At 40.0% G+C, this 26735-nt stretch overlaps 2 protein-coding genes across 27 annotated transcripts in view; both read left to right on the top strand.

The window, feature by feature from the left end:
* ttn.2 (titin, tandem duplicate 2) overlaps nucleotides 1-26735 on the top strand; it is a 248700-nt gene that overhangs the window by 100624 nt on the left and 121341 nt on the right. For 10 of the 26 annotated variants that reach the window (XM_078174675.1, XM_078174686.1, XM_078174676.1 and 7 more), the window contains 12 exons: nucleotides 171-251; nucleotides 417-488; nucleotides 797-1177; nucleotides 1374-2204; nucleotides 21261-21332; nucleotides 21612-21725; nucleotides 21836-21934; nucleotides 22480-22524; nucleotides 23085-24728; nucleotides 25267-25317; nucleotides 25447-25842; nucleotides 25958-26236. In XM_078174675.1, the coding sequence (XP_078030801.1) occupies nucleotides 171-251; nucleotides 417-488; nucleotides 797-1177; nucleotides 1374-2204; nucleotides 21261-21332; nucleotides 21612-21725; nucleotides 21836-21934; nucleotides 22480-22524; nucleotides 23085-24728; nucleotides 25267-25317; nucleotides 25447-25842; nucleotides 25958-26236 (4065 nt within the window). The remainder of the gene's footprint in view (nucleotides 1-170; nucleotides 252-416; nucleotides 489-796; nucleotides 1178-1373; nucleotides 2205-21260; nucleotides 21333-21611; nucleotides 21726-21835; nucleotides 21935-22479; nucleotides 22525-23084; nucleotides 24729-25266; nucleotides 25318-25446; nucleotides 25843-25957; nucleotides 26237-26735) is intronic. The other 16 variants (XM_078174690.1, XM_078174696.1, XM_078174691.1 and 13 more) reach the window with 10 other exon arrangements.
* On the top strand, nucleotides 2611-14888 carry LOC144466895 (uncharacterized). The gene is made up of 5 exons (XM_078174820.1): nucleotides 2611-2725; nucleotides 3091-3549; nucleotides 4982-6355; nucleotides 6965-12806; nucleotides 14876-14888. The coding sequence occupies exons 1-5, from the start codon at nucleotides 2611-2613 to the stop codon at nucleotides 14886-14888; spliced, it is 7803 nt and encodes a 2600-aa protein (XP_078030946.1).

Raw genomic sequence — 26735 nt, forward strand, 5'->3', positions numbered from 1 at the left:
CAGCATACCTTCCTGATGATGAATGTATCTGTAAATGGTACATTCATCTATGGCTTTCTATGTTTTTTACACTTTAAAAATTGTTTTATGCAATTGTGTCAGTGTGATTTTTCACTCCGTTAATGTTTTTATGTTGTGAAAATTCACTTAATTTTACTGACATTTTGAAGTACCGGAGGCCAGAAAGCCAGTGGAGGAAAAGATTCCTGTAGTTTCAGTCCCAGAGAAGAAGGAACGTCCTACTCCAAAAGGTAGAGATGTCTGATTTCTACCATCTCTCTACTGAATATCTTCATCTTTGCTGATGACACTGTCCTTATGTTTGACTATTCTGTTACGATGTGGTTCAGATTCAGTGCTGTTCCTTTCGTTGTCTTCTTTTCTGGTTGATCATGTGTTTGAATGTATCTTAAAAGAACCAGAGGAGGTTAAGAAGCCTGCTGCTCCTCCCTTGCTGCCTGCCGAGAAGCCAGGAGTGCCAAAGAAAGGTACTTCACTTTGTTATTTCTATTGTTTTACATCTTATCAAGTTCCCTCAGTAGCAGCATACTTGTGCTCAGCGCTACGTAGCTTCTTACCTCTTATTGTCTGTCTTGTCTTTATTCTATTCAGCCTCAAATCTTCCTCTTTGCGCTCTGTTATTGTTTTTCACTATCAGCTGTTTCTAGTTTCACTTTTCATTGGTTTGTCTTTATGTTGAGTGCCATCTCGCTCTTTCAAACGCCTCTTGCTAGCTCTTAGATGCTACCATGACTTCATGCTAATATAAGATAATGTCTGTGTCACCTACTCAAAGATGAGCCCAAGCCTCAGGTACCAGCTGAGCCCAAAAAAGTGGCACCTGCAGCTAAGCCTGAGCCTGAGGCCAAGCCGAAACCGAAAGCTGAGCCTGAGCCAAAGCCTAAGCCCACACCGGCTCCTAAAGCAGAACCTGAGCCAAAGCCCAAGCCCACACCGGCTCCTAAAGCAGAACCTGAGCCAAAGCCCAAGCCCACACCGGCTCCCAAAGCAGAACCTGAGCCAAAGCCCAAGCCCACACCGGCTCCCAAAGCAGAGCCTGAGCCAAAGCCTAAGCCTACACCGGCTCCGACAATACCTGAAGCCAAACCAGTGTTGAAGGTCGAGCCTGAAGCTGAGCCAGTGCGAGTAGAGAAGCCAGTGACACTTCCATCCAAAGGTATTTCCTGCTGTGTTTGGATGTGTTGTGATTTAAAGACTTTTATGACTGTTGAGTCTAACTGTGTGTACGTTCCTCTGTGTTGAGTATTAAGATGTCTGAACTGTGTTTGTTTAGCTTCAAGTTTGGAAGCGAATCTTTAACTTACTGTTTCTTGAATGTCTTTACTTGAATCTAAAATAAATGTTGCTTTAAGCCCCTGAAGAGGCTGCAAAACCAGAGCTGGCAAAGATCAAGCCTGAACCAGCAGTAAAAAAGCCAGAGCCAGAGGCTCGAAAAGCGAAACCAGAACCAGAAAAACCAAAACCAGAAGTCCGTAAACCAGAGCCTGTTGTAACGAAGCCAGAACCTGCTGTTGCTAAGCCAGAACCTCCAGTTCCAAAACCAGAACCTGCAGTGGTCCCCAAACCTGAACCGGCAGAGGTTCCCAAACCAAAACCTGCAGAGGTCCCTAAACCAGAACCTGTGGAGGTCCCCAAACCCAAACTAAAACCTGTGGAGGTCTCCAAACCAGAACCAGTGGAGGTCCCCAAAACCAAACTAAAACCTGTGGAGGTCTCCAAACCAGAACCAGTGGAGGTCCCCAAACCCAAACTAAAACCTGTGGAGGTCTCCAAACCAGAACCAGTGGAGGTCCCCAAACCCAAATTAAAACCTGTGGAGGTCTCCAAACCAGAACCCGTGGAGGTCCCTAGACCCAAACTAAAACCTGTGGAGGTCTCCAAACCAGAACCAGTGGAGGTCCCCAAACCCAAATTAAAACCTGTGGAGGTCTCCAAACCAGAACCCGAGGAGGTCCGCAAACCCAAACTAAAACCTGTGGAGGTCTCCAAACCAGAACCAGTGGAGGTCCCCAAACCAAAACTAAAACCTGTGGAGGTCCCCAAACCAGAACCTGTGGAGGTCCCGAAACCAAAACCTGAGCCAGCAGTGAAAAAACCTGAACCTGAGGTGAAAGTGCCAAAACCTGAACCTCCAAAGATCAAACCAGAACCAACACCTGCACCAAAGGAACCTCTGAAGAAAGGTATACAACGGCTTTGATTGAGATGCAGCTCTGGAGTTTTTCTTAATCTTCTTAACTCCATCATCCAGCTTTAACTCATCTCGAGTGATTTTCCATGACTGCTCACTGATCGCTTTTGTGACTAGTTTAGTTTGTGCAAGCCAACTCTTCATCATTCATCTTCATCATAACCTATCACACTAAAACCAAAACTCTTACATCCATCTTAAACTCTCTTTGGCTTCTGCGGTTTGTTTTTGTCTAATGTCTAACTCCAGTTACTGTGATGTGTCTGTGATGTTATGATGGGGCTGCACGTTGTCAGTTTTGGGTTTCCTTGTCTTGCACTCGATAGAGTGTTTGGGTTTGTCCATCTTTAACAACACTCTTCAGCTTGAATTCGTTGAAAGGCTTCTGATCTTTTTGAATGGTACTCTTTAAAGTTCCTGTGGAGGAAAAAATACCCGAGGCTCCAAAACCAGCCAAGAAACCTGAAGTTGCTGTTGTTCCTCCCAAAGAAGAGCCGACGAAGAAGGAGAAAGGTACTTCAGTGCTCTTGATCCTCAGACACAGGCCCAGGTTTTGTTTTGTATGTTGTCCTTTGAAGTCTCTTTTACATAAGTGGGATTATGTTACCCAAATTACCAAAATGTGTTTAAATGATGTTATTAATATAGATAAATCAGGATTAGTACATCTGGCAACAGAGTTTTTATGGTCCCCATAAGACCATGATCTTCCTCTGGTGCTGTCCTAAGGACAAGCTTTAGGACATTCTGCTTAAAGATGGAAAATTCTAGTGAAGTGACTCCCTGCTGTGTTTATTGCATCTTTATTTGTGCGCCAGCACATTTTTGAATTCTTTATAGTCATGTCTTGTGCATGTTTTTGTGTCAAACCCTTAAAGCTTTGAAGCCCAAACCTAAACTGGTACCTGAAGAGGTGCCTGAACCTCGAAAGGTGTTTGAACATGTAGTTGTGTCGGAGACTGAACCTGAGAAAATACCTGAGAGACAGGAAGTCCATGTGAAGGAAAAGACCCCTGAGAGGGTCCCAGAAAAGGTGCTCGCACCTGAGAGAAAAGCCGAGGAAATTCCAAAGATGGTGCCAGAAAAAGTACCTGAGAGGGTTCCTGAAAAACCACCTGAGAAAAAGATGCCGGAGAAAGCTCCTCCTGAGAGGAAGCCAGTAAAAGTTCCCCAGAAGGTGGCTGAAGAAGAGAAAATTCCTGAGAAGAAGCCACCTGAGGAAGTAAAACCTGAAAGGGTGCCTAAGAAACAAACAGAGAGGATCTCTGTAGAAAAAACACCTGAGAAGGTGCCCGAAGCTAAACCTAAACGAGAGGTGGAAGAAATTCTTCCTAAAGGTACAGCTGAGGCAGACCTCAACTCTTTATATCTTTCTTTATGTCTTCTTCAAGCATATGAACCATTGGCAACAGTCCACTTACAGCACTCCTTCATCTGCCATGTGGTAACACATCTCAACACACACTCAAAAAAATTAAATGTTAGTTTTAGTTCAATGTGCAAAATGCAAATAATGTTGACCATTAAAGGCAAATTAATGAAATTCACTGATGATGTGGACAAATGACTTAAACTGGAGCAAGACCATCATTTAAATATATCAACTTTGTCATTCTAAGCATGTATTATTCTTAAATGTTAAATTCATTGTGTGTACAAGTAGTGAATGCTGTACTTTGGCCCCGTTCAGTGGTCAGAGCAAGAAGGACATATATATATATATTTCTTACATATAATCTGGGTTGAACCTTCTTTTTTGTGCCTCCATGCCGGTGATAGCTGTGGCTGGAGGCATTATATTTTTGGGTTGTCAGGATTAGATTTTGGTGGTCGTAGTTTAAAGGTAAAGGTCACCGTGACCTCACCTGACTTCTCACGAACGCGATATCTTAAGAACACCTTTAGGGATTTTTTTTCAAATTTGGCACAAACGTCTACTTGAACTTACAATGAACTGATTAGATTTTGGTGTTCAAAGCTTAAGGTCACTGTGACCTTGCATTTTTGTCATTCTTTTGAACATGGTATCTCAAGAAAACTTTGAGGGAATTTCTTCAAACTGGCACAAACATTCACTTGGACTTGAGGATGAAGTGATTTGAATTTGGTGGCAAAGGTCGAGGTCACTGTTTTTATCACAATGTTTTATATCTTCTTATTTATGTAAAATTTAAAAAACTAATAAACTTAAAAATTTATTGCACTGAACAATAACAAACTATTTAATTTCTTTGAGTCAAAAGCAGATGTGACATTATTCATACTGTAACTGAACCGTTGCCTCTTCTTCTTCTTACACCCCTCTTTGATGTCTTATTTCTTGCTGTGTTTCCTCTTATTTAATGTTTGCTGGTTATTTCTGTTTGTTTGTTTGTTTGTTTGTTGAATGTCTTAATTTTCTTCTTTGAAAATGATCTTCCACGATCTCACACAACGTCTTGGATTAAAAACTGATTCATTCTTTAAAAGAAATAGAAACTAAGAAGACTGAAAAGATTCTGCCTCCAGTGGTTGAACAAGAGAAAAAAGTCTCTCCTCCAGAAAAAGGTACCACCATTTGAAAACACCATGGAGCACTTTAACCATATCTTAATCTTTAACTCTTGATGATAATACACAACAGGTGGATTATCACCTCAAGCATTAGCCATGTGATTAATCTCTGAGTTGTCTCTTTCTAACACCAATGCTTGTTTTTGTGTTTTGTCATCACCTCTTGGCGCCGCCGCATGACGCCTCTTCTTCAACACCTCTTAAAACTTCCAGTAGCTACCAGTCTTGTCAAGATTGAACGAAGGAAAGGAGCTGAGAAGATACAGGAAGTTTATTACGTGACGGAGAAAGTGTCACCCACAGAGGAGGTGTGGGAACACGAAGAGGTGGTGGAAGAACATGCTGAAGTGTTGTATGAGGATGAAGTGGCTCGTCTGGGCGAGAAAATAGTGTCGTTATCAGAAGTAGACATCTTAAGTACGACAGAAAAGGCGAGAGATAAAAAGTCTGAGCTGAGAGGTGAGATATCTGTTACTGACTCTTCAAAGAGAAAAGAAACCAGGGTGACTAAACACAGAGTCCCAAAAACAGAAGAAACCATTGTTGTAGTTCAGGAACCTGAATCTGACAGAGATAGGGAGGTCATAACGTTGAAGGGTAAACCTACAAAGATAGAAGAGGAGTATTTTATCAAGACAATCGAGTCACCAAAAGAGGAGATTGCAGATGAAAGAAAAGACAGCCTATCAGTCAGACAGCGGCCAGATGAGAGGGACATATCTAAACAAGAAACTACTGTCACAGTCAAAAAGGGACGAGAGATAACCATTACAACAGAGAGCAAAGAGAGGCAAGTGAGACCGCAAACTTATACAGTCAAAGAAACAGAGTCAGTACAAGAAAAGATCACATCAGTGACAGACACAGATAAAACTAAACCAGTTATTATCAGCACAGAGGCAAGAAAACTAACCAAAAAGCTGGACATCGAAGAAAAGCCTTTTAGAGAAGTCACTTACGAGGAATTGGTCGATCGTGATGTTGAGATAATAGCAGATATTCCAGAGGAAGAATACAGTAGAAGTGAAGAAATTACAGAAATTAGAATCCAGCAGAGAGATGTCCCAGTTAAAGACAAACGAACAAAAGTTATCCCCACTGAAGTGAAAGTGGTGGATGAGAAAACAAGTAGAAAAGAGGAACCTAGAATTAAACCAGCAGTCATTACTGACTCCAAAAAAGATGAAACTGTTGCTCCTGGAAAAGTGCCCGCAAAGAAACAAGAGATAGCTGAGCAGAAACAAGAGAAAAAGTTAAAGCCCGATGAGATAATCGACACAAAGGAGAAAGTTACGGAAAAAACAAAACTTAAAGAAGAGGTGACCCCCAAGGTAAAACCAAAAGAGTCAGTAACAGATATCGAGCCTAAGAAGCCAAAAGTGACTGAGCAGGAGATTGAGTTTGAGCCAGTTGCTGCAAGAACTGAAGCAGATTACAAGAAGAAAGAGGAGCCCAAAGATGTTCGTCCTCAGAGAGTCGAGAAGACAAAAGAAGAACCAAGTCTTTTAATCAAGGATACGGTTGAGACAAAACCTTCAGTCCCTTCAAAACCAGAGAAGAAAAGGATTTCCCCAGTAACAGCTTCCAGAGGTACAAAGAGCAAATTTAACATCATGATCATTTTCATCTTTAACTTTTTTATGTGACTCCATATTTGGGTGCAATCTTTCTTCTCTTTTTTTTTTATTTTTTATCTAAAATCTTGGGCCACCACCAGGGGTCATCATTTCAGCCTCATTTCACCTCATTTGTAAACGTCTCTTCATCCACCACTGTCATGTTCATTGTGTTCTCCATTGTCTTCATGTTATGTTACTCTTCTTTTTTTGTAGTATTTTAAAGGGGTTCTTTTTTATCCCTTTGTGGTTGAAATCTTTCTTTCTTCTCTTGAATATTAATATCTTGCGTTAAACAAAACCTGATTATTTTTCAAAGAACAAGAAGTCGAGGCCAAGAAGATTCCCAAGACGATTCCTGCTGCTTTGCCTCCTGAAACACAAGTCGAGATAAAAGAAAAAAGAGCAGAGAGAGGTACAGCGACAGCACATTTTCCTGTCAGTGCCTTCTTCTTTCGTATTATCTTCATGTTTGTCTTGTTTAACCCTAAATGTTTGTGTTTGTGTTTTTGTTCTTTCTAATCTCTTGGCACCGCTTCATGGTGCTTTTTCTTCACACCTCTTAAAATCGTCCATCCTCAAGCAGCCACAAAGGGCCTTTTAAAGGCTGAGAAAAGAGCAGCAGCTCAAACGGATTACATAACAGAAAAGGCAGAAAAGGTTTTTGAAAGAGAAGAGGTTGCAGCAAAACCTCAAATATATCAGAACATCATCAAGGATGAAGAAGAAGTTGTGGGCGAAAGTTCTAAATCTTTGCTGCAAGAAGGGATTTTAAGTAAGATGGAAGAACCTGAGGAAGGATCTGAAATTAGTGATGATTTATCTGTTACTGATGGTTTAAAGACACGTGGTCTAAAAACAAGAGTCATCCCAAAAACTAAAGAAAAGGTCATCATGACAGGAAGTAAATCTAGGAGAGAAAAAGTTGGGGCAGTTCAAGGTGAACCCGCCAACCGAAAATTGTTGTCTGTTCAAAAAGCTGATTCTCCGACAGTGAGTGTAGAAATAAAAGATAATGAAGAATATAAAGAAGCTTTTCAAAGCAGAGAGAAAAAATCTGAGAGTCCAGAAATTTCAGTTAAAGCTGTTTCTGATCAAAAACAGGTGATAGAACCCCAACAGGTGAGTTCTGAAGCGGACGCTGAAGAGAAGGAAGGTCTTATCACACAGGGACTAAAAGATATACGTAAAATACCAGTTAGAAAATTTGAGTCATCACAAAGGACAGACGGACAGCCTTTAGAACAAGCCACTCTCCAGAAGAAATCAAAGCAAACTGACCAAGAAGAAAAACCTTTAGAGGCTGAAAATTTTGAAACAATCTCAAAGACACAAAAAACTGATTCTTCAGGGCCTTTGAAACCAATAGAAAAGGAATCCTCCAAACCTAGAATAGTTGAATCTGAGGAAGCAGAGGAAAAGTCTGCTGGACAGAAAAGATTAGCAAAGACACCAGGCAGGGTAGAAAGAGATTCACAATCCAAAGAACGTGAATTAGCTGAAACAAATATTGAAGAAATTCAAACTGCAGTGTCTAAAGATATTCAAAAGAAAGAAATGCAGAAAGGCAAAGCTGATTCATTGAAAAAGAAAACACTCAAGAAACCTGAAATACAGGAACTAACTAAAGATGTCACAGATACAGAATTACTGGAGGAAGACACTCCTGAAAAATGTATTATAACTGATGAAGACATTGCAGAAGGTGAAGGACCAACCAACAAATTACAGAGACCAGAGGAGGTTTCCAAAAAGAAATTGCGGCTATCTAAACAAAAAGGACCAGCTGTAGTAAAAACAGGAGACGTAGAACTTGATTTGAGAGCAGTTACAGAAGTAGACCAAGACATGAAACAGGAAGGAAAGGAATTAACCAAAGAAAAGTCAACCAGGGAGCTTGTGCCTGAGTCCATTTTGTCCAAAGTAGTTAAAGTCAAAGACAAATTGGTCAAAGTCAGTCCAATGGAGGGAACAACTGAGGTGAGACCCAACATAGAGACCTCAGTTTCTTCTGAGATAGAAGTCAAACATCCAGAATCACTGTCAGAGAAAGAAACCATAACTGAAAATGCCCTTAAAAAACCTGAAATCTTACCAAAGAGCAAGACCCTGAAGAAAGATGTCAGTCAGAAAGTGAGACGGCAGACAGCAGTTGAAGATGAGGACCAGTTTAAAACACCTGTTGTCCAGGTTAGTCCAAAAGAAAAGACAAAACCAAGTCAAGAGCAAGCTGAAAAACAGTTGGAGCCAGACAGAGTACCAAAACAAACAGTAGAATGTCATACCCCAGAACAAGATACCACTGAAGCAGAACACATCATTTATCCAACTGAAAAGATAAAAACAAGACAGGAAGAAACTAAAAGAAAAGCATCAGCTGCTCCTGTTGTTGAGAAAATGTTCATAAAATCAGTGACAGAACAAGACGCCCCTGAGAGGAAAGTTCCTGCAAAGGACAAAGAATCACTGTTCCCCCAAACTGAAGAGACTGCCGTTGAAGATCAGTTAAAACCTGACATGAATAAAGTTAAAACACTTCAAACTGAGAAAGGAAAAGATGCAGTTTTGTTAGAAACATCTCAGATAGACGAAGTTCCACTGAACTCTGATGATATTGAAGATGTTCAGTCAGAGGTCAGAGAAGATCAAATAGACAAAGTTACTGACAAATTTATTCCCACCGAAGAGCAGGAAACAAAGATGAAGAAAGTTTTAAGAAAACCTTTGACTGAGGAGAAAGAAAAGCCAGAGGCCATTCCTCAAAAACAGAGACAGCAGAAGCCAATCAGGGATAAAGCAGACAATGTCCAGGCAAAGATCGTCAGATTTAAAGATGTAACTAAAGCAGAGGAAGTAACAGAACAAGAACTAATTGCAAAAATGCCCTTGGTCACTCCTGTGATCGAACTAAAACACAAAGAAGAAACAATAGCTCCAGAAAAATGTTCCAAAACAGCAGTTGTAAAAGACACTGTCAGAAAGGAGGAAATTAAGTTAAGGGTAATCCCTGCAAAAGTAAAGCCCACAGAAAGACCTCAGAAAGTCCAGTTAGAAACAGATGAAGCCACAGATGATCTCATGAAACAGATGAAACCAGCAAGAAAGGAAGTTGGAAGAAAAGGTTTGGATACAGCTGTGATTGACAAGACAATTGAAATTAATTCAACAGGGAGCAAGTCAGTATCTCCACTAGAACCACAACAGAAACCTCAAGCGATCGTAGTTGAACAGGACCAGCTAAAGGTCAGCACAGTGAAAGATAAAACCTTTAAAATCAGTCCTCTTAAAGAGACGAAAACAACAGATGAAGAGATTGAAAGAAAGGTTTTAGTTACACCTTCAATGGAGGAAACTTCTAAACCTGCTCCTGAATTTACAGCAGGTGATGAAGAAATGAATTCCTTTGGAGAAATACCTTGTGAAACATTAATATACCCCAAAGAGAAAGGACAAAAACTAGCTAAAACTAAAGAGGTTGAGAACAAACAAATTCCATCAAAATCCATTAAGAAATTTGAAAAACTGACTTCCGTCAAAGATGGTACACCTGAAAAACAAGCAGAAACCAAAGAATTTGTCACGGAGCACGCGTTTGATGGGGAAACTGATACAACAGAGAGTGAGTCGGTATCTCCGCAAGCACCACAACAGAAACCTCAGGAGATTATAGTAGAACAGGACCAGCCAAAGGTCAGTACAGTTAAAGATAAAACCTTTAAAGTGACTCCTCTTAAAGAGGCAAAAATAACAGATGAAGAGATTGAAAGAAAGGTTATAGTTACACCTTTAATGGAGGAAACTTCTAAAGAACTGGAAGTTGAAGCTGCTCCTGAAAAACTTGGAGAAATCAGAAAAACTGAATTTGAAGCAGATGTTGAGGAAATTGATAACTTTGGAATAATACCCTCAGAAACATCAGTGTCAATGAAGGAGAAAAGACCAAAGCTAGCCAAAACTAAAGAGGTTGCTGACAAACAAATCCCATCAAAATCCATCAAAGTTAAGGATAAACCTCAAAAGGTGACTCCCATTAAAGATAGTACACCTGAAAAACATACAAAAATTAAAGAAGCAGTCATGGAGCATGCAATGTCTGATGAGGAAACTGATATAACAGAGGGCAAGCCAGTTTCTCCACAAGAGCCACAACAGAAACTTCAAGAGATTTTAGTTGAACAGAACCAGCTGAAAGTTAGCACAGTTAAGCATAAAACCTTTAAAGTTTCTCCTCCTAAAGAGAAAAAAACAACACATGAACATATTGAAAGAAAGGTTTCAGTTACACCTTTAATAGAGGGAACTTCAAAAGAACTAGAAGTTGAAGCTGCTCCTGAAAAACTTGCAGCAGTATGTGAGGAAATTCATGAGGCAGATAGTATTCCTTCAGAGGAATCAATTTCCCTGAAGGAAAAACGACAAAAGTTAACCAAGATTAAAGATGTTGCAGACGAACAAATCCCATCAAAATCTGTCACAGTTACGGATAAAACTGAAAAAGTGATTTCCATTAAAGATGGTACACCTGACAAACAGACAAAAACCAAAGTAAAAGTCACAGAGTGTGTGTTTGATGAGGGCATTGATTTGACAGAAAGAGTGTCAGTATCTCCACAAGAACCACAACAGAAACCTACCAAACCTCAAGAAATAATAGTTGAACAAAACCAGCTAAAGGTCAGTACAGTTAAACATAAAACCTTTAAAGTTTCTCCTTTTAAAGAGCGAAAAACAACAGATGAAGAGATTGAAAGAAAGGCTTTCGTTACACCTTTAATAGAAGAAACTTTTAGAGAGCCAAAAGTTGAAGCTGCTCCTGAAAAACTTGGAGAAATCAGAGAAATTGAATTTGCAGTAGTTGATGAAGAAATAGATTCCTTTGGAAAAATACCTTCTGAAATATCAGTGTCAATGAAAAAGAGAGAACAAAAGTTAGTCAAAACTAAAGAGGTTGCTGACAAACAAATCCCATCAAAATCCATCAAAGGTAAAGATAAACCTCAACAAGTGATTCCCATTAAAGCTGGTATACCTGAAAAATATACAAAAACAGAGGGTATTGTCATGGAACGTGCAATGTCTGATGAGGAAACTGATACAACAGAGAGTGAGTCAGTTTCTCCACTACAACCACAACAGAAACCTCAAAAGATTATAGTTGGACAGGACCAGCTAAAGGTCATTACCATTAAACATAAAACCTTTAAAGTTTCTCCTCTTAAAGAGGCAAAAACAACAGATGAAGAGATTGAAAGAAAGGGTTTAGTTTCACCAATGATGGAGGAAACTTCGAAAGACATCGAAGCTGAAGCTGCTCCTGAAAAGCTTGCAGATATCAGAGAAACTGAACTTACAGCAGTTGATAAGGAAATTCATGTGGCGGATGGTATTCCTCCAGAGGAATCAATATCCCAGAAGGAGAGACGACAAAAATTAGCTAAAACTAAAGAGGTTGAAGACAAACAAATACCATCAGAATTTGTCACAGTAAAAGATAAACTTAAAAAAGTGACTCCCATTGAAAATGATACACCTGAAAAACATACAAAAACCAAAGAAAAAGTCACAGAGCGTGTGTTTGATGAGGAAACTGATACAACAGAGTGCGAGTCAGTATTTCCACAAGAACCACAAAGGAAAGCTCAAAAGACTTTAGTTGAACAGGACCAACTAAAGCTCAGCACAGTTAAACATAAAACCTTTAAAGTTACTCCTTTAAAAGGGGCAAAAACAACAGATGAACAGATTGAACGAAAGGCTGCAGTTACACCTTTAATAGAGGAAGCTTTGAAAGAACTAGAAGTTGAAACTTCTCCTGAAAAACTTGCAGATATCAGAGAAACTGAATTTGCAGCAGTAGATGAAGAAATTCATGTGGCAGATGGTATTCCTTCAAAGGAATCAACGTCCCCGAAGGACAAGCGACAAAAGTTAGTCAAAACTAAAGAGGCTGGAGACAAACAAATACCATCAGAATTTGTCTCAGTTAAAGATAAACTTCAAAAAGTGACTCCCATTAAAGATGGTATACCTGAAAAACATACAAAAACTAAAGAAAAAGTCACAGAGCTTGTGTTTGATGAGGAAATTGATATAACAGAGAACAAGTTAGCATTTAAACAAACACCACATCAGAAACCTCAAGAGGATACAGTTGAACAGGACCAGCTGAAGGTCAGAACAGTTAAAGATAAAACCTTTAAAGTTACTCCTTCAAAAGAGGCGAAACCAAGACATGAACAGATTGAAAGAAAGGTTTCAGTTACACCAATGATGGAGGAAACTTTGAAAGACATCGAAGCTGAAGCTGCTCCTGAAAAACTTGCAGATATCAGAGAAACTGAACTTACAGCAGTTGATAAGGAAATTCATGTGGCAGATGGTATTCCTCCAGAGGAATCAATGTCCCAGAAGGAGAGACGACAAAAGTTAGCCAAAACTAAAGAGGTTGAAGACAAACAAATACCATCAGAATTTGTCACAGTAAAAGATAAACTTAAAAAAGTGACTCCCATTGAAAATGATACACCTGAAAAACATACAAAAACCAAAGAAAAAGTCACAGAGCGTGTGTTTGATGAGGAAACTGATACAACAGAGTGTGAGTCAGTATTTCCACAAGAACCACAAAGGAAAGCTCAAAAGACTTTAGTTGAACACGACCAGCTGAAGCTTAGTAGAGTTAAACATAAAACCTTTAAAGTTACTCCTTTAAAAGGGGCAAAAACAACAGATGAACAGATTGAAAGAAAGGCTTCAGTTACACCTTCAATAGATGAAGCTTTGAAAGAACTAGAAGTTGAAACTGCTCCTGAAAAACTTGCAGATATCAGAGAAACTGAATTTGCAGCAGTAGATGAAGAAATTCATGTGGCAGATGGTATTCCTTCAAAGGAATCAACGTCCCCGAAGGACAAGCGACAAAAGTTAGTCAAAACTAAAGAGGCTGGAGACAAACAAATACCATCAGAATTTGTCTCAGTTAAAGATAAACTTCAAAAAGTGACTCCCATTAAAGATGGTATACCTGAAAAACATACAAAAACTAAAGAAAAAGTCACAGAGCTTGTGTTTGATGAGGAAATTGATATAACAGAGAACAAGTTAGCATTTAAACAAAAGCCACATCAGAAACCTCAAGAGGTTACAGTTGAACAGGACCAGCTGAAGGTCAGAACAGTTAAAGATAAAACCTTTAAAGTTACTCCTTCAAAAGAGGCGAAACCAAGACATGAACAGATTGAAAGAAAGGTTTCAGTTACACCAATGATGGAGGAAACTTTGAAAGACATCGAAGCTGAAGCTGCTCCTGAAAAACTTGCAGATATCAGAGAAACTGAACTTACAGCAGTTGATAAGGAAATTCATGTGGCAAATGGTATTCCTCCAGAGGAATCAATGTCCCAGAAGGAGAGACGGCAAAAGTTAGTCAAAACTAAAGAGGCTGGAGACAAACAAATACCATCAGAATTTGTCACAGTAAAAGATAAACTTAAAAAAGTGACTCCCATTGAAAATGATACACCTGAAAAACATACAAAAACCAAAGAAAAAGTCACAGAGCGTGTGTTTGATGAGGAAACTGATACAACAGAGTGTGAGTCAGTATTTCCACAAGAACCACAAAGGAAAGCTCAAAAGACTTTAGTTGAACAGGACCAGCTGAAGGTCAGTACAGTTAAACATAAAACCTTTAAAGTTACTCCTTTAAAAGAGGCGAAACCAACACATGAACAAATTGAACGAAAGGTTTCAGTTACACCAATGATGGAGGAAGCTTTGAAAGAACTAGAAGTTGAAACTGCCCCTGAAAAACTTGCAGAAATCAGAGAAACTGAATTTGCAGCAGTTGATGAGGAAATTCATGTGGCAGATGATATTCCTCCAGAGGAATCAACGTCCCCGAAGGACAAACGACAAAAGTTAGCTAAAACTAAAGAGGTTGCAGTCCAACAAATCCCTTCAAAATCTGTCACAGTCAAGGATAAACCTCAGAAAGTGACTCCCATTAAAGATGGTACACCTGAAAAACATACAAAAATGAAAGAAGTCATTGAGCGTGCAGAGTTTGATGAGGGCATTGATATGGCAGAGAGCGAGTCATTATCTCCACAAGAACCACAACAGAAACCTCAAACAATTATAGTTGAACAGGACCGGCTACAGGTCAGCACAATTAAAGATAAAACTTTTAAAGTTACTCCTCTTAAAGAGACAAAAACAACAGATGAAGAGATGAAAGGAAAGGTTTCAGTTACAGGCATGATGGAGGAAACTTCTAAAGAACTAATAGTTGAGGCTGCTCCTGACAAACTTGCAGATATCAGAGTAACTGAATTTGCAGCACATGATGAAGAAATTGATTCATTTGGAAAAATTATGTCCCCAAAGGAGAAAGAACAGAAGTTACCCAAAACTAAAGAGATTGCTGACAAACAAATCCCATCGAGATCCATCAAAATTAAGGATAAACCTCAACATGTGCCTCTCATTAAAGATGGTACACCTGAAAAACATAGAAGAATTAAAGAATTCTTCACAGAGCATGCAATGTTAGATGAGGAAATTGATACGACAGAGAGTGAATCAGTATCTCCACAAGAACAACAACACAAACTTACCAAACCTCAGGAGATAATAGTTGAACAAGACCAGCTGAAGGTCAGTACAGTTAAACATAAAACCTTTAAAGTCAGTCCTGTTAAAGAGACGAAAACAGTAGATGAAGAGATTGAAAGAAAGGTTTTCGTTACAGCTCTAAAAGAAGAAGGTTTTAGAGAACCAAAAGTTGAAGCTGCTCCTGAAAAACTTGGAGAAATCAGAGAAACTGAATTTGCAGCAGTTGTTGAGGAAATTCATGTGGCAGACGGTATTCCTCCAGAGGAATCAACGTCCCCGAAGGACAAACTACAAAAGTTAGCCAAAACTAAAGAGGTTGCAGACCAACAGATACCACCAAAATTAATCACAGTTAAGGGTAAAATTGTAAAAGTGACTTCCATTGAAGAAGAGACACCAGATGACGAATTCCGGTCAGTTGTCATCCGGGTTAAAGCTAAAAAAGGTCAAACACCTGAGACTGAAGAAAAGAAAACACAGCAGGAGCCGGAGCAATTTCAGAGGATAGATGCTGCCAAAGAAACTGGGCCTGAAGTAACAGTCAAAAGTGATACTTCAGCGCCTGTTTCTCATAAAAAGGATGAACCTCAGAAAGATAAAAGGACAAAGTCCACCAAATCTAAAACGGTCCAGGCTAGGACAGTTGCAGTTGGAGATGAATATGGTGGTGTTACACCTTTTGAAACAACAAAAATCAAAGAGGAACAAGCCAAACGACTGACTATAGTGGTACCTGTGGTGAAAGAGGCATCTGAAAAACCTTTAACAATAAAAGATAAAGATGTTAAAACACACATTGCACAGCAGGTCTCTTCTGATGATACAGTCAAAGACATTCATTTTAGAAAAGAAAAAAAAATGACAGTAGAAGGAATTCAGCCAATAGGAGATACAAAGACAGACAGAAAAGTTGTTTCTCTTGAAGAGAAGACAACAAAGCAGAAACCAACAGTAACAAAGGCAGAAGTTATACCTGAGTTTGACGTAAAAGACAAGACAATAGATGGCATTCCTCAAGAAAAAGACCAGAAAGTTAAAGTAATGAAGGTTGAAACTGGAGAAGTCCTCCCAACTTTAAAGACAAAACCAATATGCCAAGAAGAAATCAAAAGCTCGGATACAACTACAGCTCTGCAAGAAAAATCTAAACACAGAACCCCTGAAGAGATCCAGTCCAAGACAGTTACAGTTAAAGATGAATATGGTAGTGTTACGCCATTGGAAGTAACAGAAACAAAACAAGAACAAGTTAAAACAAAGTTTTCAGTGGCACCTGCGATGGAGGTTGCACCTGAAAAATCTCAGATAGTAAAAGATGCTATATCGGAAACTTCCAAACATATCACAGCTAAACAAGCCAAAACCAAGGAAGACATGGCTAAAGATAAATCAGAGAAAACTGAAGTCATTAGAAAGGATTCAGGTTCAACTAAACCAGATGTAACAAAAGAACTCACCATGGTAGATAAACTTCCAGTAATAGAAAAAAACATCACAGTTCTTCCAGTTGAAGAGATGAAAACCAGGCAGATCCAAACGGAAACAAAGAAAGCATCTGCTTCTGTAATGGATGTAGCAGACATACCAATGAAAAAAGATGCCCTCAAGAAAACAGATGAGTCAGAACGTATTTCACAAAAGAAAGATGCAACCAAAACAGAAGAGCAGGTGTTTGACAAAATGTCAGAGATTATAAATGAAGATGCACAGAGAAAGAAATCCCTGAAAGAGAAAAGTACAAGAACTTTTGTAGAAGCGCAGTCCAAAACAGTCATAGTAAAAGATGAATATGGTAGTGTTACTCCATTTGAAGTCCCTAAAACAAAAGAGGAACAAGTTGAAAGAAGGTTCTCATTGGCACCTGTGATGGAGTTTGCATTTGAAAGATCTCTGATAGTCAGAGAAGGAGATGTTAAGTTAGACACTGTCCAGCGGTATATCAAACCTGATGAGGTAGTAGATATTACCTCAAGAAGAGAGAGCATTTGCAAGTTGGATGACAAGACAAAGGAGTCTTTAAGGGACATGAAACAAGTCACAGTTGAACAAGTCACCTCACAAGTAGAGCTACTTCAAGATCAAACAGAGAAGGTTACTCCCATTAGAGAGGAATTACCTGAAGGAAAGGAACAAATTGAAAGAAAGGCCTCTGTTGTACCCAGACTAGAAGTAACATATCAAAAGTCTTTGGTGGAGCAAGAAGCTCCAGAAAAACTTAACGTTATGGATAAAACCCATTCAGTTCTACCGACGGAAGAGGTAAAAACCAGACAAAAGCCAACTGAAACAAAGACAGATGTTACTCTTGTAAGACAGGAAACTGACACAGAGATTAAAGACATCCAGTCAAAGAAATCAAGTTCCCTTAAGGAGAAAGGACAGAGGTTGGACAAAGTTACAAAACTTTCCCTAGAAGAAGTGCAGTCCAAGGCAGTTACAGTTAAAGATGAATATGGTAGTGTTATTCCATGTGAAGTCACAGAAACAAAACAAGAACAAGTTGAAAAAAGGTCCTCTTTGGCACCTGTGATGGAGGTTGCATCTGCAAGATCTCGGATAGTGAGAGAAGGAGATGTAAAGTCAGACACCCTCCAGCGGTATTTCACACCTGATGAGCTAGTGAAAGATATTACGTCAAGAAAAGAGAGCATTTATAAGTCAGATGACATTCCTCTAAAGACAGACAAGGATTCTAGGGACACAAAAGACATTACACTTGAACAGTTAACATCAAAAGTAGACCTTGTTCAAGATCAAACAGAGAAGGTTTCTCTAATTGTAAAGGAATTACCTGAAAGACAAGGGCAAGCAGGAAGAAAGGCCTCAGTTTCACCCAAGCCAGGAGTAACATATCAACAGTCTTTGGTGGAGCAAGAGGCTCCAGAAAAACTTACAGTAGTAGATAAAACCACCTCGGTTCTTCCAGCTGAAGAGGTAAAAACCAGACAAAAGACAACTGAAACAAAGACAGATGTTACTCCTGTAACAAAAGTGACCGATGTAGAGATTAAAGACATTCAGCCAAAGAGATCAAAATCCCTCAAAGAGAAAGAACAGAGGTTGAACAAAGGTACAAAACTTCCCCTAGAAGAAGTGCAGTCCAAGACAGTTACAGTTAGAGATGAATATGGTAGTGTTATACCACGTGAAGTCCAAGAAACCAAACAGGAACAAGTGGAACGAACATCCTCATTGGCACCTGTGATGGAAGTTGCATCTGCAAGATCTCGGTTAGTGAGAGAGGGAGATGTAAAATCAGACACCCTCCAGTGGTATATCACACCTGATGAGCTAGTGAAAGATATTATGTCAAGAAAAGAGAGCATTTATGAGTCAGATGACATTTCTCTAAAGACAAAGGAGTCCGTAAGGGGTACGCAAGATATTACAGTTGAACAAATAACATCAAAAGTAGACCTAGTTCAAGATCAAACAGAGGTTACTCCCATCGTAGAGGAATTACCTGAAAGAAAGGAACAAATTCAAAGAAGGGCCTTAGTTGCACCCCAACCAGAAGTAACATATCAACAGTCTTTGGTGGAGCAAGAAGCTCCAGAAAAACTTACAGTAATAGATAAAACCACCTCAGTTCTTCCATCTGAAGAGGTAAAAACTAAACACAAGCAAACAAAGACAGATGTTACTCCTGTAACAAAAGTGACCGATGCAGAGGTTAAAGACATTCAGCCAAAGAGATCAAAATCCCCCAAAGAGAAAGAACAGAGGTTAGACAGAGGTGCAAAAATTACCCATGAAGGAATGCAGGCCAAGACAGTTAGAGTTAGAGATGAATACAGTGGTGTTATTCCATTTGAAGTCACTGAAACAAAACAGGAACAAGTGGAAAGAACACTTTTAATTGCACCTGTGATGGACACTGCAGCTGAAAAACACCTAATAGTTAAAGATGGAGACATTAAATCAGACACCCTTCAAAGATTCATTATACCTGACAAGCTTGTAAAAGACAGTGCATCAAGGGAAGAGGACATTTACGAATCCAGTGAGGTATCTCTTAGAAGATATTCACAAAGTCCAGAGTCCGCCAAGGAAGATCTGGAAGTTTTAGCTGCAAAACAAGAGGTTACAGATGAAGATACTCAGCTTAAAGAAGTCACAAGTCAATTCAAAAGTGATGATGATTCAATAACAACAAAACATACCCAAACTCAACAAAAGGCAGAACTGACTGCTATTACTCACCAAAAGACTCAAGATACATTAGTAGGAGAAGATGCTAAAGCGGACGTAGACTCTCTAAAAGACCGAGGTCAGGTAACATTTGAAGGCATCCAGTTTAAAACAGACACAGTTAAAGACGTTTGTCTTAGTGTTGCTCCGGATATAGAAACAAAGAAGGAGCAAATAGAAAGAAAAGCTTCAAGGACACCTGTAATGGATGTAGCATATGAAAAAACATTGATTGGGAAAGAAAAATATATTAAATTAGATACTCCACAAATGCTTATTTCCCCTGACGATCTGTTAAAAGACAAAACATCAAGAAAAGAGGATTTAAAGAAAGACCAATCCACTATCGATAACGGACAGAAGTTGGATCAAACGGAAGTGATCAGAATGCAGGAAATAAAGTCAAAGGTTGAAATGCTTGGGGACAAAACTAGCCAAGTTATTCCAGTCGAAACAACCAGAGCGGAGTCCATCACTGCAGGATTACCACAAGGCCAAGATACTTCAAATAAGTACACCAGACTTGGAGAAGTTGTTAGAGATACTCTAACAGAATTTCCAATACAGACTTCGCGTGAAAGTGATCAATCTGAGGTTAAATTAGAAGAAATCCAGCCAAAGATAGTCACAGCTAAAGATAAACTAGCTACAGTTAGTCCTACTGAAGGAAGAAAACTGAAAATGGAACACATTGATAGAAAAGCTGCAGCACCACTGGCAACTGAAGTGATGTCTAAAGAATTGCTCATAGAAGATGACAGACCAGAAGAAGAAACTAAAGGAGAAACTCTTAAAGACAGAATTACAATCAAAGATAAAATTAAAACAGTGTCAGCTGAACAAGACTTTAAGGTTAAAGACAAATGGCCAAAAACTGCCTATGATACTTCTGTAGAAAGAATAAAAGTAGAACAGGAACAAGTTGGAGAACAGCCCACAGTTACATCACTGTTGGAGGCAACATCAAAAGAGTCATTAATTGAGCAGGAAGGACAACTGAAATTAGCTAAACCCAAGGAACTGAAGATAGAGACAATGATAGGGAAAGACAAAGTCATCGAAGAAGAAAAAGTAGAGATAAAAGCCATTGGACAAGAACAAATCAAAGGAGTTCAGTTAGTTAGACCCACGAAAAGGGGCGAGGAAATGTATCAGTCCCAAGAGACTTCTGATAAACACAAACCTGCAACATCAGAACCAAAAGCTGATAAGGATGTGATGCCTTTGCATAAGCCCACAGTCAGAGAACCCTCAGTAACAGATAAAACCAAACCAAAGATGGCTGAGTACAAAACAGACGCTCCACAATACGGGGAAGGTGCCACCAGGAAATGGGAATCAGAAGTCAAGCAGACACGTCTGAAAGCAGACGTCCAATACATCCCTCCCCAGGAAGTTGAAACCATGAGCAGAAAAGAGGGAGAAGCTCAAGAGCCTCTGTCCATCACAGAAACCAGGGTTTTGTCTTTGGAACCAGAAGGGAAAGAACAAGTCGCCCTTCGAGAATCTTCTAGAGGTATAAGGGGAAAAATGTTATGTGTCACCGAGCACGTGTTTATTTATTTATTTTTTTTTAAATATCTGAGCACCAAACATCGTTGAGCACCTCCTCGTTATCACCCTCTTTAGGATTTATAAGATCCATACCTCTTTGTCGTCATCATTTCAAGAGGATATCATGTCAAATCACTCATTTTGTTTGGGCACATTCTTGCTCATTGTGAAGAACCGTCATGCTGTCGACTGAGACAGTCTCTTTTGGTTTCTTATCACCTGATATCTAAACCACCACAGTTTCATGTTGGGTTTTTCTCATCGTTTTTTCCTAATTCTGTGTTTGTTTTGTCTGTTCTGTTTCACTGCACCTGTGTGAATCAAGAGAAAATGTTTTGCATAGACGAGGTGAAGATGTATTGTGGAAATTTCTTGGAAATTTCTTCCATCATCAACTCAGTCTTCAGGCTGTTTGTTTCCAGAATGGATCTTCTTTGTGTTATTTGTCTTTGCATGGTTCAGTGCTCACCCCATCAGTCTTAGTGAGGTTCTGATTCTCATATAATTCCATTTCCAAGTTCCTGTGAAGGAGAAGGAGTCTCCACCACAAGTCACAGAACCACTGATAAAGCCAGCTGCTCCTCAAGAAGGTATCAACTTTTCTTTTTAATGTGTTTTTGGTGTTTGTCTGTCTCTGTATGAAAGTTTTCTAAAGGCATTCATGAAAGAATGTCACTCTTGAGCAAACATGAATCTTTGAGACTTCTTTTGCTGATGTGCTATGGAAAGAAAAAAAGTATCAAACAAGGTGGATATAAAGAGGGAATACCAATATTAACTTTGTATTTTTGGTAGTCAACTCTCAGATCTAGAATGCAGTGTTTGTGGGGAGCTTTCTGTTGAATTCCTTGTATACCTTGTACTTGAAGAGAGAAAACCTCAGGCTGCTGTAAAGGTTGAAGAAACTGTCCAAAGGCCTGAGATCACTGACACAACCAAGAAGTTGGAGAAGAAGATTACTCCACAAGAAGAACCAAAGCCAGGTATCCAGATAATAACTCTTAAAGAATTCATACAGAGACCTCGTGTGTTCTAGAGGGGCAGTATGTTTCCTTTAAAATACTTCAATTCATTCTTTTTTTTATACTTGAAGTGACCAAGCCAAAGCCTGTCATAAAGGCCGAAGAACCAACCAAGAAGGTTGCAGAAGAAGAAAAGCCAGTCGTAGTAGAACAGATAGTTCCTGAGACAGGTATCTGAAGGACTGAGATTGAAACACCGTCTTTGTTGGACTTTTTTAAGTCCTATCCATCTTTTTCACATCTTGTTTCATCACTTCAAATGCTGATGATATAACACCCCCCCCCCCACCCACCCACCCACCCACCCACCACCACCACACTTATGTGATTCCTCTTCCTGTTGTTTTTGATTGGGTTGTCAGTCAGTCTTCTTCGGGTCGGTATGGCCTTTTCATGTTGTGTGTTCTGTTTTTTTGTTTCATTCATTTGTTGACCCTGAATCCAACACAAGCATGACACATTTTCCCTTGGAAATTTCACCTCAGCTCTTTGTCTGTACATATGACATAATTTTTTATATCATCCATCTAAATCATGTGATGTTGGACTACTTTGCATCTCATTCACAACTTGATCAAATCTCTTAAGCATTCAGTAAAAGAATATTTTTCATTTCTGAATGTGTTTGGTGAGGTCTTCCCATTTTTTGGGATTTGCTGTTCATGACTGATTAAATGGCCTAATTAATGACTTCTGAACTATACTTCTGTATTAGATGAAACCAAGGGACCCGTCCAAGCACCGGGAGGAGTCAAGAAAGGTAGGAGCACCAGTTACCACTCGCTGCACTTCCTCAGTACATACAGTACACATCAGTCAGCAGCTATAACGGTTCAACATGTTGGCTGAACATACCAGTCTTAGTCCAGAGTAGCTAAAACCATTCATTTGAGAGAAATAAGAACTTCAATTTTAATTTCCAATTTCAACTTTTAACTCACAGTTCCAGTAGGTTTGTGGTTGTGTTTCGAAATGAAGGGGGCAAAAAAGGCATGGAGTTCAACACTGATCAGCACTGATTGGCTTATTATGCACAATATTCAAAACAAATTAAATTACTTATTTAAATGTTTATATGTATCGTATATGTTGTTCTGTTACATCCTGTTGATGGTCTTTTCTTGTGTCAGTCTTCTTTCATGTGTGTTTTATTTCAGTTATTGTTTTTTTTAAATTGGCTTTGCATGAAATAATTGAGAATATGTTTTTTTTTAATATTTCTAGATTTTCTATATTTATATTTTGATTTGTATGTGTTTGTACAAATGGTGGTGTCAGTTATGTGTCAGTGTAAGTAATGTCAAACCTTTGCCACCTCAGAACTTCTTCTGCACAAAAAAGGTAAAATTCAGATGGAAGAGGAAGGGACATTTGAGATTCCCACTTTAAGGAAGACAACCAGAGTCATAAAAGAAGTGGAGGAGGAGCAGGAAATTATCAAACTGAAGAAGGTTCCATCAGTTCCACCTAAAGAGGCAGAAGAAGAGAAGAAACCTCAGAAGGTCACCAAGACCACAATCTTTCATGCTGAGGAGATTGTCCACAGAGAAGAGGATGTTGAGCTGTCAGTTGCCACCAGGAGACCTGCTGAGGAGAGGAAACCTCGAGACAAAGCAGATGTGGTGAAAAAGCCAGAAGTTGTGACACCTAAAGAAAAGGAAGAGAAAGAAGCTCCTAAAGATGCATGGACCCGCCAGAAACCCACTCCAAAAGAAGAAAAACCAGAGGATAAGATTTCTCTGAAGAAAACTCCTAAGACACCAAAGGAAGAGGAACCTGCCCCACCAAGTGCAGCCTTGAAGAAAGTAAAAAAGTTGCCTACAGAGGAAGTGGAACCAGAAGCAGTCAAACTAAAACCATTTGAAAAGCCTGTTAAACCAGCTGAGGAGCCAGAGAAAGACCTGAAGGAGAGGCCAGACAGGGACACTGTGCCTTTTCAGAAGCTCGAGAGGACCCCCAGAGAGGTGGAAGCTAAAGAACCTCCCAAGAAACCTGAAAAAGCTCCAGCAGAGGTCACAGAGCCACCAGCCAAGGTGCCAAAGCCAGTAGATAAAAAGAAAACTCCAGAGAAAGAGCCTGAGGAGGTCAAAGCACCCACCAAGGTGAAGAAAATACCAACACAGGAACAAGAGATAGAAAGTGTTAAGCTGAAGCCATTTGCAAGGCCTGCGAAAGAGGCTGAAGAGCCAGAGAAGAAACCTGCAGAGGAGAAAGAGAGGAAGCCAATTGATGATCTACACCGCCGTCGCACAGTTCCAGATGAAAAACCAAAAGAACGAGAGCCAGAAGCTAGACCAAAGAAACCTGAGATTCCAGAAGCTCCAGAGAAGAAGCCAGAGAAGCCGAAGGTGGTAGAGGCAGTTCCAGCCGAGAAGATAGTCTCTCCTGTGCCAGCTCCTGTTAAGAAACCTGAAAAGGTTCCTGAGGAGCCCAAACCTCTGCAGCTGAAGAAGGGAGTCATTCCCAAGCCGAAAGAGGAGAAAGAGGAAGTGGCTCTCAAGCCTGTGGAGCAGCTCAAGAAGGTTGAGCTGAAAAAGACACCATCTCCTAAAGTTGAGAAGCTTAAAGAAGAGGAGGTGGTCCCTGTTGAGAAGAAGCCAAGTGTTGATAAACTCAAAAAGATTCCTAAAGAGGTTTCACCGAAAGAGTCTATTGAAGCTGTGACTCTCAAAAAGATCCCAAAGAAGCCATCGCCAGAGGAGGAGAAGGTTGCAGAACCAGCAAAGCCCGCTAAAGGGAAGATTCCTTTGGTGAAGGAGATCTCTCCAGGAGCTGTGCAGATGAGAAAGGTTGCCACCCAGCCAGAAGAGGAGGTATTTGAAGAGGAACCTGAGGAAGAGGTGGAGCAGGAGGAAGAAGAGGCCTGGGGCTGGGAGCTGGTTCCCAGGGAGAGTTATGGCTCTGAAGAGTGGGAGGGTGAAGCAGAGGAAGGTGCACTGGAGGTTCCAGGGGTGGCCAGGAGAGGTGAGATGGTGGCAGCCCCAATTCGTTGGGTGATGGCCAAAAGAAACCTTCCTTCATGCCCTGAATAATCTTCCCATTTTCACGATCATGCCTCCATCTAAATCGTCTTTTCATATCTTAAGTATGACGCGATTTACACCATCTCTTCCTTGTAGTTTTGTCAATCATCATTCTGTTTGTCAAACTGTTCATATTCATTGCTTTTTGTCATTTCAGTCATGTCATTCGTTTGTCTGCCATTTCAACATCATGTCATTCCCATTAGTCCAACGTGTTCTCATACCATCTTTACATTTCTGTTTGTTATTCCATCTCTTCATTGTGTAAACACTACATCACTGTAAAGTTGTTAATATACATTATTCACCATTGTTTGTTTTGTCTGTCCTCATCGTGATTTCATATATTTACCATCACTATCGCTTTATATTCCCCTATCCATTCAAGTGGACATTACATATCTCCCACCACTGGCATGTTTATGAAGACATACGATTACATTGTGTGCCAAAAATTCATTTGAATTGTTTCTGAACAGAGGGACAACCAGCAGAAGAAGCAGGAAGAGGTAGAGGTAGAGGCCTGAGACGTAAGTCTATTCTCTTAATATACCTATAATGTCTCAGCAAGAAAACCCTGTTATGTTCTACATCTGGTATGATGATACCACAGAATCCTTCTTGAAATTCAAATACAAACTGACTGTCCTCAATTTCAGCCAAGCAGACCCCGTCACCTGGAGAGGGCAGGGGCCGCGGCCTGAGGCCTGGTGGAAAGGGACCATCACCACCAGAGGAACCCTTCGGAGGATTCAAGCTCAAAGCCGTCCCCCTGAAGTTCATCAAGAAGCTTCAGGACATTGTGTTGCAGGAGGCAGAGTCTATAGGCTCGTCTGCTGTGTTTGAGTGCGAGGTATCGCCTTCCACTGCTGTCACATCTTGGATGAAAGATGGCAACAACCTCCGTGAGGACCCAAAGCACAAATTCATATCTGACGGCAAAGATCGCAAGATGAACATTATTGATGTCCAGCTCTCTGACACCGGTGAATATACCTGTATAGCCAAGAATGCTGGCAAGGAAATATCGTGCACAGCCAAGCTTATTGTTGAAGGTATTTATATCTTTCTTTACCATTAAAAATAACACTAAAGATACCAAAAATATTATTTGTCATGATCCTATCTAACCTTTTGTCACTGTCAAATTGCCTTTTAATCTCCTTACAGAGCTGCCAGTGAAATGGATCAAAGAGCTGGAGGAGGAGACCTCAGCTCTGAAGGGTCAGCCTGTGTATATGACCTGTGAGTTGAACAAAGAGAGAGATGTGGTATGGAAGAAGGATGGCGAAGTCCTGAAGCCAAAGGCCAACAAGATTCAGATCAATATCATTGGCTTGCAGCATGCTGTGACCATCCAGAACTCCGCTGAGGACGACGCTGGGGCCTACTCATGTGAAGTGGCCAACCAGGAGGCTGTCAAGACTGCAACAAATGTCAAAGTCACTGGTAAGCAAAATAGGACATTGAACATATCCCTAAACCCAGTAACATACGTCAGTACTGTAGAGAATGTATACTGGTATAGATTGAGGAAGCAATGATATTCACAGTATCTGGGGGCACCATGTTTGGCCAATTCTTATTTTAAAATTACATATCAACACAATGTGTAATTCACATACATTAAAGTACTTTGTAAGCTGCTGACATACAGCAATGTATTTAAACTGTTCTGAACATTATACATCTTGGCAGGGTTCACCCTGGACAGGTCACCAGACTATCACAGGGCTGACACATAGGAACAGACAACCATTCACACTCACATTCACACCTACGGCCAATTTAGAGTCACCAATCAACCTTCCTTTGAACCAGGAATCCTCTGGCTGTAAGGTGACAATGCCCACCACTGCACCACTGTGCTACTTCAAAACTAGATATTACAAATGCCCTGTAGCTTTGGTACAGCAGAGGAAGAACCCTGGAGTTGTCTCTCAAAACA

The sequence above is a fragment of the Epinephelus lanceolatus genome, chromosome 14, assembly GCF_041903045.1.
Source record: "Epinephelus lanceolatus isolate andai-2023 chromosome 14, ASM4190304v1, whole genome shotgun sequence".
Lineage (NCBI taxonomy): Eukaryota > Metazoa > Chordata > Actinopteri > Perciformes > Serranidae > Epinephelus > Epinephelus lanceolatus.